Raw genomic sequence first — 14,975 nt, 5'->3', positions numbered from 1 at the left:
TGGAAAATTGCCAAATTAATCAATCATGGTAGTTTCCCGTGATTGTAATTATGAACCTTTAAAAGTTTTAGGTAACTCAATTACATGTATAGGAGTAATAAACTAAAAGCAATTAATAAACTTACTACACCTTAAATGTTATTGCTGTCTATCAATCTCTTGATTAGGACATAATGAAACTTTTTTTAATCGATACTAATCTGACGTAGAAAATTAAAGTATTATGTTTTTGAAACTGAAGATGACAAACATTGCTTTGTATTGTATTCGCCGTAGAAAATGTTTTTTTGCATGCACAAATTTCTGATACTTAAAATTTTCAGAATATATTATAGCTGAATCGTTTTCAAATGGATACTAATTTAAAATCCATACTGTCCAAACAAAAAAAGATTGTAGACTTTCAAAATGACTATATTAGATTTAAAAAAAAAATTGATTTAGCTCAAATGAAACCCTTAAAGTGTGGATACCTCTAAAGCATTTTACTTTCGAAATTCTAAATATATTAAGCATCATAAGTATCGCATCTCTTATTTTATTACAAAAAAATCGACTGATGTATTTTTTACTTAATGATACTTTAATATTTCTAAGACTTTAAATATAGAAGAGAATTAATGTTGAAAACAATTACACAGTGCCTAAACAGAACCAAAAATAATTTATTTAAGATAGTTAAAAACTTTATCTCTTTCGTAAACCTTTTAACGATTTTTTTTTCAAACTACACCTTACTTTTCTGAAATCAGAACACATTATCTAGTATCACTTTTATTATTGCTGTCTTACCTATTCCATATGATTCCTTAATATTTATTCTGCATTTGAATTTTATGACTGTATATAACTTGTTATTAAAAGGCTGAACTAATATAAATAATTGCATGGTGAATTAATCCTCGTCGAAATCTAATTATGGATTTTACAGTGCTCAGTTTCCTGTGGCAATGGTGTGAAACGTCGCCAAGTTGTTTGTTATAATATTTTTGATGGAGTCGAAAGTTTCGATTGTGATCTACATCGTAAACCGTCAGAAACACTTGAATGCAATAACGGCCCGTGTCCAGACTGGTCTGCAGATAAATGGAGTGAGGTAAATAAATATTTTGAAACTGACGTGGAATTTTTTTTAAAAACTTAAGCTTTACTGAACTTAAACTCTTGACGGTCGTAAGTCACCTGAGAGGTGACAACAATGCTTTGTCGCTGCGGTCGTACGTCACGTGGAGGTGACAAGATGGAACTTGTCGAAACTCGTTCTCTGTGAAATGCGGGCATGATTGTCTTGTCAGTTAAGCATCAGTAACGGGCAATTGTCATCTCCAGTGATATCTTTATTGTACTCATTTTTTAATATAATCAGCCCAAAGATGAATGAAGAAAATTTTATAAATTTCAATAGTAATAGGAGCAATGAATGTTTTGAAAACAGTGCTCAAATGATTTTGATTCTAGTTATGAGATTAGTAGTGGCATCATAAAATTTTATATAAACGTTCTTTGGAAAATATTAATTAAAACATAAATTTAAATCTCAATTGAAATTAATTGAGAGTTTATGTGAAGGGGAAATTATATGGAATATAATTTCACTTTCTAATACGATATGGACCGCCATCAACAACAGACATGGAAAGAGATTACATGAAAACTACAAATCTTACAATTTGATGCTAAAGGAAAACATAATGACTGCTTAATATGCCCCAATCGTAAATTGCTGGAAAACGAAAAGCAACAGTATGCTTCTGAGAAAGGTGCAACAGAAAACCATTCCTTCATGTTGGAGATTGCTTCAAAATATATCATAAAGACTTATATGAATTTCAAATAATTATTTATATCTATAGTACTTCTTCAAACATTAAATAATTTCTAACAAAATGTTAATCTTATAATAATAATATTTAGCATATTTACCGAAAGCTACAACGTAATGAGAATCGCGTATAAAGAAGCATACCGTTTAGAGTTAAAATACAAATTCATGGAATTTTTTAAAATTTAATTTACATCTTATTTTTTTAACTGACAACAGGATTGAAATTGCATATTTTCAAATATATACTCATTTTCTATGTTATATATTTCAGCGATGCTATTTTAGATTATGTAAGATTCTGTAAGGAGTTTTTTTTTAAATTCAAAATTGTATTGGAATTTCTACAGTGTAGTGTTTCCTGTGGAAATGGAACGCAAGTACGTTCTGTTCTTTGCTTTAATGATAATGGAGAAATAATGCCTGATAGTTCATGCAACCTGCTAAAGAAGCCTAAAGAAGAACAATCTTGTTTCAAGAAGTCTTGCTCAGAATTAACTTATGAATTCAATTGGATTATAGGACCATGGCCCCAGGTAACCCTTTATAGGAAATTTGCATAAATGTTTGGAATATTTTTCAAATATATTTATGTCTTTGAATGTATTTTCATTTGTTGTCAGAATTAGTTTATTTTTGTCCTTAATTTTAATCATTTACCGATGCATCAGAAATATTTGTGCTTTCATCTCGAAAATTTATTGGCATAGAACATATTTTTCTCCATATTCAATGTAGCTTTCATCGGTTTAAACATTGATAATATTATCTGTTTCCAGCATATTTTATTTTAAAATTTATTACTTTTATAATTCTCTTATGTTTCATTGCCTTTTGAATAATTGGCATGAATTCTGTTGCACTTTATCGAAAATCTGAAAGTTGATAAAATATGTGGATCAAGATGGATCAATAAATATTAAAAAAAATAAATATACATAAAAATTATGCAGAAAGGAATACATTTAGAAATTTTTTTGTTACATAGACTTAAAGTTGTGAATTTAAAAAACTGCTTAGTATTTTAGATGTTCTTTTTGAAGTTTCTGTGCGATTTTTGTATAAAGTTAAATTATGTGACGTCATAATAACCTAAAAACATAACTTGGATGTCAACTAAAAATATGCAACAATCTGGTTCAATATGCATGCACCTATAGGCCAATATTTTATTTGTTGCATGACGCTGTTTTACATTTTAGGCAACTTTTTGAGTAGAAAAGATGTTTTATTGCTCAGTTTCTGGCTGTTGGAACTCAAAAGAGAATGTCAGTCGTCGTACGAAAGCATTTTTTTTTTATCTTTCCATTTAACAATCCCGAGTTATTAAACAAGCCTAAATATTATGATTTTTTTTTAATTCTGCATTGTACCATTTTTTTTTGTGTAATTAATTTCTTTCAACTCATTGATGTGCATATTTATTAAGTTATTAAAATATAGAATCTAACAAATAATGTAAAAAAAATTATTTTATAGTTAATTCATTAGATTTAATGCAATTTAAAGTGAGCTTAATAAAGGAAATAAACATAGGTGATCTTAATGTAAAAAAGAAATATTAAATTAGGAAGTAACTGAGAGCTGATAAAAGAATAAATCCTTCAGTTCTAATGTCGGGACTAAGAATTATGAAAAAAATATTAAGCAGAAACAGATAATTTTTTCAAAAAAAGCGAATGTATTTCTCTTAACATTACGAGCAGCCAATTGTACGATGTATTTAGGTTCAAAATTTCAATTTATGTGGGGCATTTATCATATTACATATTCAAGAATATATTAATGCCGTGTTTTAAAATTTAAATTTAAAATTTTTTGTTTTCCAGTGCTCTGCAACCTGTGGCGAAGGGACTCAGTATCGCAGTGTGGTTTGTGTAAATGCTGAAGGTCATGAAGAGGTTGAAGAAAAATGTCCCTCTCCGAAACCTACTGTTGTACAATCTTGTTTGTTAAGCTTGTGTTCTAGCTGGAAATGGTCAGAATGGAGTCAGGTTTGTATAGGGTTTGGAAAAATTGGCTGTATCTTAATGTATTTCTTGTAAAATTTCAGAATTTAAAAAAAATTTTATCTTCAGGAATTCTTAGTAATTTATGTCATGTACGTAGTATGATAATTAAGAAGAAATTTGCTGTAAAAGTATATTATAATAATGTTAATAACTTTTTTTTTATTAAACTCTTAGTTAAATTAATGAATATTTCTGTTAATCGAGAGACATTCTTTTCTTCCCGAGGAATTTATGTCGAGATAAAAGTATGCGTTAAACTTGAATTGAATTTAAAATTATATGATTCATGCCTAGCGTCTTTTACTGGAAATGCATTTTTGACGTTTACAGATTAATCTTTTTAGATTATCTTAAAATATTAACAGATAATTTAATAGATTTATGTTGATCCGAATATCTATAAATATCATTTACTTAGAAGAGTACAAGGAGAATACCTTAAATAAAACGTATTAGGAACCTTTAAACATTTTGGCATTCTTAGATTCAATTTTATTAAATATTAATGAATCGTGTTCGACAATATTAAATTCGATTATTTGTAGAAATAAAAAATGTGCGATATTTAAAAAACTGCTGGTGTAAGCAAGGTATATTAAAATAAGATTGCATGTACTTGAAAACATGAATGCTTGAAGCTATTATTTTATTTGCAGAAAACGTTTCAATATTAAATTGGCTGATTAGTTTTGCTATACTTTTTACAAACTATTATTAATGTTTAGAACACGGCTGTACAGTATGAATTTTAATCATAAATTGCCTTATATATATTTTTACAATAGTGTCCCAAAAGTTGCGTGTTTCATCAACAATATCGACATGCTCACTGCATTCGGGGCGAAAGGATAGTTAATGATGAAGATTGTTTTGAGCCTAAACCTGCAACTGAGAGAAGGCAATGTAAAATTCCTCCCGAGTGCTCTTATAAGTGGCGCAAAGGAATTTGGTCACAGGTATATGTCAATGATTACATTTTATTTAAGAATGTTATTAAGAATGCTACTGAGATTCAATGCAACTGGTATTCAGTTTTACGAGATACATTATTTAGTTTTATTGTATGCTTTATTTCCAGTGTTATGCGTCTTGTGGATCTACTTACAAAACCCGTGAAGTTGTTTGTGTTGATAATGAAAATAATCGTGTGCCTGAAGAATTGTGTTCCTCTCAGAATAGACCTAAAAGAAAGCGAAAATGCAATCTAAAATCCTGTCCTTATACCTGGGTATCAGGACAGTGGTCTGAAGTAAGTTCCGGTTTTTTGTTTCCTATTAAACTTAAATGTGTATTTTGAATTATAGTTTGACATTTTACACTTCTTATTAATTGCAAAGATCTTAAATTTCCTATATGTGTAGAGAAAATAAAAAAATAATGAATAAAAAGAGAACACTAAATGAAAAAAAAAATTACCCGAGTTATGTATTTTTGTTTTCTTAAGGTGTTTCATTTTATCCCATTTCTAAATATAAAAGGTGAGTTCTGATTGTATTTTGATGGATTACATTTTTTTTTTCAAAAAATATGCACCAACTCTCTTTCGGAACAGAAACGTCCCATACTTATATGTATGCCCTTGTTTGTTTTAATTTCGTCAAAATACGGTCGAAATAAAAAGATGATGGGGAAAATTAAACAATATATAGAAACATTACACGCTTGGTATAAAAAAATAAATAGATTCAGAAAGAAAATAAAAACGAATCACTGGTAACACTTCAGAAAAGTACTCTTCTTACTGAATGCAAATTATATCTCTGCTGTGTAAAATCGTCTAAAAGTGTTAGGTGTGGGATTCCGAAAGGAGCAGTATTGATTTTTTTTCTTCTTTAAACTGAATTAAACATGCTTGAATGTTGATGAAAATTCAATTGATTTTTTTATAAGTTTTACAAGGTTTTTTTTTTTTTTTGTAAATGTATTTTTACTTTTTCTGATTTTATAAGATGCAAATTTTTCCAACCAACTTGATACGATCGATTGTACTACATTTTATTCAATCTTTATACTTTTTTTACATAAAAATAAAGAATGACTAGTTTCGCACGCTTGATATTGTAGTTTTAGAAAATAAAATTTTCTTTATCTGAATATAGATAATTTTAGTACAGTGTCTTTTCCTGTCTTTAAATCTCATTTATTTTATTGATATTGCCAAACTATTCCCATTTGATTGATATTAAATTTGTTTCTGATAATTTATTTGGAATATTAAGAATAGAATAGAATAATTTTTTGGAATGAAATAATTTAGATCCACATTAAAACAATAGTAATTAGTAATTTCATTGCCCATAGCCCTACATACATCTATTTCCTGCAATAATGAATGAAAAAAATCACTTGTTTTATTAACTTCTTACAATTTTGCAATTTAGAGCCTTATCAAAACAGGATGTGGCAAGCTACTTCCAACATCTTTTATAGTATATGTGATTAATTTTAACAGCTGAGTTATATTAAAAATATTTTTTCGATGCTCTTCATTATGCGCCGTTTATACATTTCTCATTTATATGTAGTCTCCATTGACGCATAGTTTCATTGCTTTCAATCGTAAAGCAGTGTAATGGCGAAGTACATAATTTATTTACCGCTAAGCTTTGGTTATATGTTCCATCCTTTCCACCATACTCCACTTTCCTTGCTCTAAATTCCATCGAAAAACTTAGAACTTATTTTATTTACTTAGTGAAAAAACATTCAATAATCTTAATTCGATTAGTAATTCTATATAATATTCACTGGAAATAAAATACATTAGACAGCAATTATGTTTTTAAAAATAAACATCTACTTGCGTACACATAAATCATGTAAGAATAATTAATTAGTTCTCTAGGTAGGCAATAAAGGTATGGTTTTCTTCAATTTTTATAATTATAGCTTTAAAATAGAATTATTGTTTTCAGGATTTGCACAAGTACTGCTATAAAAGAAACTTTTGAAGTTATTGCTTTGTAATAAATTTATATTAATAACATTATATTTATAATAATCAGAGTTGCTTATTAAAATCTCGATTATACATCTCTTCCATTCATACATCGTTTTATGTTAGCCTCTTGAAAGGCGTATAAAGGTGCTTTACTGTATTGAATATAAAAATACTAAGCATAGTAAGGCACATATAAACACTTTGTAATTGATTTTATGTTTTAAAAATTATTTGACACAGAAATATGCGTTTTAATTGGTAATATATGATATAAAATTATAAAGCCGGTTGATGTCTAATTAGAAGACCTAATCCTATTTTCGCATTTTAATATATAAAATTATAATTAACCAATTTTAATTTTGAACCAAAAATTTATTTAAGCAAATTAAGTAATTTGCATCAATAGCGATCCTAGTCTACAGCCAAGTAGCCTAATGGATAAAATGATTTTGGCAGTCATTGTTCATGTTTCCACACAACTTTCTATGTAAAAATCATTCATTAAGGTCTGAGGGACAAAGTTTAAAGTTCTTTTGGAACATTCTATTGTAGTAAAATGTCAATTTCAGTTTCATACTTTTAAAAAAAAAAGGTCTCCTAAATAAATTGTAATAATTTAATTCAGTAAGTGTCATTTAAGCCCTATTTATCTTTCTAAATGGTCTTGAGTGACATTTAACAAATTATGCTTGTTAAATGTCATGTAATCTTATACTTTACGAGTTATTATGCCATCTCTTCTGATGCTTGCACTTTTAGTTTGAGATTGAAAATAAACAATTATTCTTGCAATAATCTCTTGAGACCTGTAGCATTTAATGTATTAAATATTTGTGAATGATTTCATATCTAATGATTTTGAATTTTGGACTAGTGTTCGAAGACGTGTAATGAAGGTATTCGACAACGTCATGTGGCTTGTCATGCTGTAAATGAGTATGGCTGGGTTGAACCTGAAGAAATTGAGAAGCATTTTTGTGTAATGGGAGCTCGAGAACCTAAGACCGTAGAAGCATGCAATTATGGTAACTGCTCTAGTGGATTCATCTGGAAGCCAGAAGAATGGCAATCGGTATGTCGCATCATTTTAAAATTATGGACTATAAAAAAATATTTTATATTATCTGACTTCCTTAACAATCAGAAAAATTCTTAAAAGCAAGATTTCCATTCCTATTGTGTTAGAAATTTCATTTTCTGATTTTTTTTTTTTTTTTTTTTTGTAATCCCTTATTTCTGTACAAGTTACCTTAAAAATGTGGTGAATAGCATATAAGCCAGTAATAGCTCTTCTACCCAAACAGCTGTTTTGGTAAAATGGTTTAGTTACTGGACTGCTAACCAAAAGGTCCCAGGTTCTATCCTTCGTGCATCGCATATCGCCTCATTGGTGACCTCAGACAATGAACCTTCAACCTTCGCTGTTGTGGCGCCATCTACCCGCAACCAAAAATCGTCAGACTCACTTGACGAAGCAAAACCAAAGTCGTCAGACTCACTTGACGCAGCAACTCAAAAGTCGCCAGACACACTTGGCGCATCAGCACCCACAAACGCTCGCCATAACGCTTGGCGCTATTCAACTGGGTACAGGCCCATTAAGGCAACAGCTGCAAATAACTACTCAATACAATCATCACTCAACTTATATCGTTCGTCTTACCTTCGACTCACTGGAGGGAGAATACTGTGGTGAATAGCATATAAGCCAGTAATAGCTCTTCTACCCGAACAGCTGTTTTGGTAAAATGGTTTAGTTACTGGACTGCTAACCAAAAAGTCCCAGGTTCTATCCTACGCGTATCTCTTACCGCTTCAAAAACATAATTTGCATTTCATTTGAATTTATTAGTAATGGAAAAAATAGGTTACTTTTACTTATTGTCATGCATCCATCTAATCTTCATTGATGTAATTCAGTGTTGCTTTCATAAAAGGTTTTTTTTTTAGTTGCATTTCTTTTTCTGTCAATCCAAAATATTGTTCTAAACATATATTTCTTTTTCACCTACATTTATTTAGTGTAAAGGACCTTGTCAAAATGCAAAACAGAAACGCAAATTGCACTGTTTTGATTTAGAAGGAAAAAGAGTTCCGAATCGAAGATGTAATCCATCTTTCAAGCCAAAAAAGAAAAGACGGTGCTCTTCATCTCCTGAGTGTAAGTTAAATTGCATTTCACTTGAATATTAAACTCTTTGTGCATAAATGGTTTTAAATTTTATACTTCAGGTTACTTAAAGTTTTTTTTAAATTTAGTTTATATGCACTGTGTGGCTGTAGGCCTGATTGAAATGTTTATTACAATACTATGAGATGGGAATACTTTCTTAAAGTTTTGTTTTTATCGAGATTCTTCTCTGCGCCAGAAAATATTAAATCTATTTCCTGCCTAGGAAATTACTAAGATTCTTCTCTGCCAACAAAATGTCAAATCTATTTCTTTTTCAACAAATAAATATTATGAAGTATTCTATTCATCAGTAGAAATGACTTGATAAACTTTCAAAACAAAATTGTTGAAAGATTATACGGGGAAACGAAATTGCTGAAGACATATTTCTGAAAGGAAATGTATACTCTCTACATTTTTTAAAAAATTATCTAGTTAATAATAATCAAGATATTGTTTTGCGAGATTTAAGCTTAGCGAATTGTCCTAAAATATCCATACAGCCATTTTTAAATACCTTGTCATAACATGTTAATATGACATTTGCAGGACATTTTTGGGGTATTATTTTCTCCATTATCTTGAATCAACTTATATAAGTTTCTCTTCCTGAAACTTAGTTGCCAAATAACAATTTCCTATATGTGCTTTAAAAAGGCAATATTACTACTTTAAATTAAGATTTAAGACGAAACGCTTATGCTTTCCTCTAAAGTTTTTATCTATTAAGATACGTTGCAACAGCAAACTGTTTTTTTACGTTAAAAAATGAAAAAAATAAAAAAGAAAGTTTTATACAGTGTATCAGAAAATGTATTTAAAATATTTTATTTACTTTCGTTTTCTCCTGTCAGACACTCACATTCAGCAAGAAATCTGTGTGATACCACTTAATCTGTTGATGTCTGTAAATAATTGAAATAGCAGCAACTTTATGATTATAGTTTCTAAAAACTATCTTTGACACTTCAAGGTCATATCATGTTGAATTGAATCTTATTAAAATAGTCACCAACACTTTGACTCAATTTCTATTACCTTATGCAAATTCTATCAAAAAAAAAATTTTTTAATTTGAAATAATGTGATAATAATTCATTCTTGATAGATTTTTTCAAAGACATTTTGTATTTGGATTCGAAAAAGCTTTTTAAATATGTAGTCTTTTTATGTAAATATTGCTGACTTTCCTTAACTTCGGAAACATTTTGTCTTATGTCAGGTGCAGGAAATATTTGTAGCAGATTCTATTATAAAAAAGCATTTTTGCTCTCTGAGAAAAAGTAAGCAATATCTAGTATGCTCTTTCTTTGCCGAAAGTATTTAACGAAGGGGTTTAATCCCTAAACATTTGAATAGAAAACTGTTTTTTTTTTATTTTTTTTATTTCTGTTAAACATAAAATAGTTATATAACATTGTTGTTGCATCCTATTTGTTCTCTATTTCAAATTTCTTAAAAGGAAATGTGTATTAATATATTTTTATAGGTCCTCCAAAGAGCTGTATGGATATTCATAATTCCCAAGGAAAAACAGATAATGGAAATTACCAAATTGTTGTTAGAGGGAAGCTTGTTATTGTGTATTGTAATGCTATGGATACACCATATCCACAAGAATACATAAATTTGCGGGATAGGAACTATGCAGTAATACATTCAACAAATTTAGGAAGCCAGTATGTATTTTTATGTTCTTTATAAATATTAAGGAAAGATTTTTCTAATATTTATGAAAGTATGTAACCTAAATATTTTATATTTCAAATTATATGTTTTTATTTTTTACTTTTCTTTCATAACCATATTTTATTTCCAAATTCATTCACATTGCTTGAGATGAAAATTTACATTTTATCATTATTAGAGTAGAATTTATAGCATCTTTCTAGTTGAAGATATTTTCTGATAATATATGTAGTTTCTTTTTAAACATGAACAAATATCTAAAACAGTATAGATTTAGTTTTTTAAATAAGTCATGTCCAACTAATAATTTTAATAACGTGTTTTAAATAAAACTTAATTTTTGGTTTAAACTTATTTATAAATCATTACAAAATTTGAAACTTTCTTTCAAAAAAGTTGAAAAACTTAACTTTACATTTTTTTTATAGAACTTGAATTTGTAGATACTTTTATTTCTGTGAGAATTTTATCATTGTGCAGAATCTAATTTTCTTCTTGCTTGCATTTTTTCGAATTATGAATTAATCATTTTGATATTTTCATTTTAGGTATGATACTTCTGAACGCTGTCTAACTACTAACGTCGGTCGTGATTGCGATTGTGACAGAAAAGATTTCGGATATACTGTATTTACAAAAATAGCCTTAAATATATCTAGCCTGAAATTAATTAGTAAGTAGCGTCTGTGCTTTTCGAAACTATCGATTTTTTTTTTTCCATATAAAAATTATGTACAAAAACTTTTTAATTATTCTCTAAGCATCTTCTAAGACTCCGGAAGTCTTATAGATTTTATTTATGTGATGCTGGTATTACTTTTTAGTATTAAATATTAGTAGTCTTGTTGTATTACATTGATATTTTTTCTGTTTTACCTTAATTTTGCAAAATTGAAATTTTGGTTTTAATTTAAGGTAACAATGATGTATAAAAATCAAAGACTCTGTATGATTAACAATAAAATGAATGTAATTCTGCATATATTTAACTTGATTTCGTTGTTAATTTATCTTCATGACTAGAGGAAATTTATAGAACTATTAAGAAAAATACTAAAAATATCTTGATATGCAATAATCATTATCAACAGTAAACAAAAAGATTGAAATTTCTTTTCAATAATTAGATGTAGTGCACAAGATTTCACTGCTGTATTAAGTCCAATAGAGCTATTAGTTATCAAGTTTCGGCCCCTCCTCCCCTTTCAACTTCCAAAACCAGATATTTTTTAGCGATTTCAATTCAATTTCTATAAAAGCGGTTATTGAATAACAAATATTTTTTTTCAGCCAGACATCATATTTAATTTTGGATAGCTTGTTTGCAGTTAACCTTGAGACAGTTGATTTTAGTATATTGCCTGTGGAATAATTTTAATAGTATCTGGATAAGTATCTCTTCACATTAAGTTTTCTGGAGTTATTAAGTTGGGTTACTATCGATCTACAGTAACAAAGAGAAGCCACATTTTGTTAGCAAATTTTGAAAATGCACACACACACACACAAAATGTGCTATATGTTCTTAAAAAATAGCAGGTGTAGTCTCTCTGAAACTTTCTCGCATGCGCTCGAGCGAACGTCTTGTCCCCATACCCCATATAAATTTATGGACCTTAGGAAGACCTTGAATGGTGTTGGTGATCAATATTTACGAAATATAGATCTTGGACAAGATACTAGTATTTTTATTGATTCTATCTTGCAAAAATGTGTTTTTGGGGCACATTTTTTCCGACCGATTGGAACTAAAATTTGACTCGGAAGTTGTTACAAAATTACATTGCGAATTTCATAGCTTCAAGTTGTGTTTATATTCATGCGAAAGTATGGACTGACAGATGATCAGCACTATAAGAGATCTGGTTCAAAATTTGAGACGTATCTATATTTTAGATGCTAAATCTGTGCACCAAATTTTATCTACTTAGCTCTTTACGTTCATGGTTTTGAACTCAAATTATATTTTTGTAAGGTCTTATCAATGCCAATTCAACAGAAATTTTTATAAAACAAGAAAAAGAATAATGTATTTTTTTTTCTTAGATCAGAACTTGTTCAACGATTTATCATAATCTTAGCAAATCTGTTTTATATTATTCCAGCTGATGATTTTACATTTAGTCAAACTTATCATGGTAAACCTGTGCCTTATGGAACTGCGGGAGATTGTTTTAGAAGACCAGATTGCCCACAAGGCATGTTTTTCATCTCTCTTCAAGGAACTGGCTTCCGAGTAGCACAGGACACTAATTGGATATCAAGAACTGGTGCTGGTCAAATTTTCATTCGAAGAACTATGGTAACTGCAACATATTTTTATAGATTTGTCAATTTACTGAAAGATTAGAGAATATATTTTTGATTAATATTCTTTTTACTTCGAGAAGAAATTTATTATTGGTAAAAAAAAAAAAAAAAGACATATTATATACTTTTCAGAATGACGAAGTTGTAAAAGGCAAATGTGGAGGTTATTGCGATTTATGTATTCCTGACCCCAAAATTGGTCTTGCGGTTGATATTTCGTGATGGTAAGTGTTTACATATTTTGTGTTTGCCCGTGTAGAAAATGCTGCTTCGTAAGTAGCGGTGTTTATAACTTTTTAAAGTTCTGGCATATATAGGTTTTAAAAAGATGTTTTCTTTCTTAAGGAGATTTCTGTTTTATAAAAGTATAAAAATGTTTGCAACGGTTTTGATGCACAAATATAAACAATGCTATTAACAAGATTAAAAAGTTAGACAATTATCTCTGCATTTTAAAACATTGCACTTACATTTTTTATTTTTAGTTCAGAGCAATATATATAATTTTCTACACATTTTTAGCACCTTGATTGGTTTCAATCAATACAATACAATGCTGAATTTGTAATATTTTAAACTTCATTATTTTAAAATTTTTGGAAAATAAAACACCTTTTATTTATTAAATTACAGAGTAATGCCTTATGATTATTTATTAAAAACTGCTTTTGGTCTCTAGATTACATTTAAAAAAAAGAATTGTTGATCTGAGTACAAATGTCATAAGCATAAAAATTGTTTATAATTTTGAAAGTATCATTTTAATGTGAATGATTTTATTTACAGTTAAAGGACAAAATTTTATAGGATGGTTTCTGTATTGCGCTATAAATATGTATTTTATTTTTTATGTATCTGTAGCATTTGGGGTATGAGTGCTGCAATATAGTCAATACAACAACATAACATTTTTGCAAAAGATTTTTAACTGCATAAAATGCATTCATTCTATATTTGTATTGTTCAAGATGCGATTAAAAAATCAAAATAATGAGGAAAAACTTATTTTATTCCTTCCACGATGAACCTGATTTTCTGAAATTCAGTTTTATTTTAGAAGTAGCAGCTTTTTGAGACCAGTTGGTTCGCCGGGATTAATGTTCGCTAACAATTTGAATTATTTCCACGGCAAATCATTTTCAAATTTTGATATAAAACTTACATTATTTCAAAAGTTTTGCTCTGTTTCTGTATATTGTGCTTTGTGACCTATTTTCTATCCACGTCTTTATGCATCCAGTTATGTCTTGGGAAAAGTCAGAAGTATTTTGAAATACAGGCATTTAAAAAATTTTCAGCATTGCTTCATTCTGAAGTTAAACCTTATTTGTAGATATAAAAATTATTAAAAGTATGCTTTATACTAAACACTATTCAATATGAAAAAATAAGCTGAATGTTCATATCTTGGTCACAACTATTGAAAAAAGCCGACATGAAATTTTAATAGCCAACAATGTAATCGGTTTGAATTTCACTTTAACAGCGATATATATTGTTGTAAAATATGTTTAAAATATTTAAAAAAACACTCATTAAAAATAGAAAGAAAAATTATTTGGTGAAAAAACTGCTATCATTAAAACGATAATTTTTTGAATTTTAGGATTCTGTAAAGACTAATTTTTATTGTAATATTTTTAGAATTTATCGTAAAAAGAGCCCTAAAGTTTCGCTCAATTTTTAATTAATAAAAATTCCAGTTAAAAATTCAAAATCGTACCTGTATGCATATTTTTTATCCTCAAACGTACATATGTGCCAAATTTGGTAGCTATAGGTCTAATGGTCTGGTTCGTACAGCGCCAACGAACAAATATTAATCATTTTTCAAAATTGTGAGTGATGATGGCAAATTAATAAATAAGAACTTTCATGAATTCCCCTGTCATTAAGCATCCTTCCTGTGAAATACTAATTGAAATGATATGTTATATATGATTAACAATTAAATAGTTTTTTAATAAATAATATATGATTTATTGAAATCCACTGTCTAATTAAAGGAGACTTTTTGTTTGGAAA

General features: G+C 28.5%; 1 protein-coding gene across 1 annotated transcript in view; it reads left to right on the top strand.

The window, feature by feature from the left end:
- LOC129958690 (A disintegrin and metalloproteinase with thrombospondin motifs 9-like) overlaps window positions 1–14,975 on the top strand; it is a 241,905-nt gene that overhangs the window by 221,554 nt on the left and 5,376 nt on the right. The window contains exons 26-36 of the mRNA XM_056071336.1: window positions 932–1,096; window positions 2,173–2,358; window positions 3,652–3,816; window positions 4,620–4,790; window positions 4,913–5,083; window positions 7,653–7,850; window positions 8,801–8,939; window positions 10,441–10,630; window positions 11,189–11,313; window positions 12,746–12,942; window positions 13,083–13,174. Of these exons, the coding sequence (XP_055927311.1) occupies window positions 932–1,096; window positions 2,173–2,358; window positions 3,652–3,816; window positions 4,620–4,790; window positions 4,913–5,083; window positions 7,653–7,850; window positions 8,801–8,939; window positions 10,441–10,630; window positions 11,189–11,313; window positions 12,746–12,942; window positions 13,083–13,172 (1,797 nt within the window). The 3' untranslated portion in view covers window positions 13,173–13,174. The remainder of the gene's footprint in view (window positions 1–931; window positions 1,097–2,172; window positions 2,359–3,651; window positions 3,817–4,619; window positions 4,791–4,912; window positions 5,084–7,652; window positions 7,851–8,800; window positions 8,940–10,440; window positions 10,631–11,188; window positions 11,314–12,745; window positions 12,943–13,082; window positions 13,175–14,975) is intronic.

This window comes from Argiope bruennichi, chromosome X1, assembly GCF_947563725.1.
Source record: "Argiope bruennichi chromosome X1, qqArgBrue1.1, whole genome shotgun sequence".
Taxonomy (NCBI): domain Eukaryota; kingdom Metazoa; phylum Arthropoda; class Arachnida; order Araneae; family Araneidae; genus Argiope; species Argiope bruennichi.
This window is presented reverse-complemented; position numbering and strand designations above follow the sequence as displayed.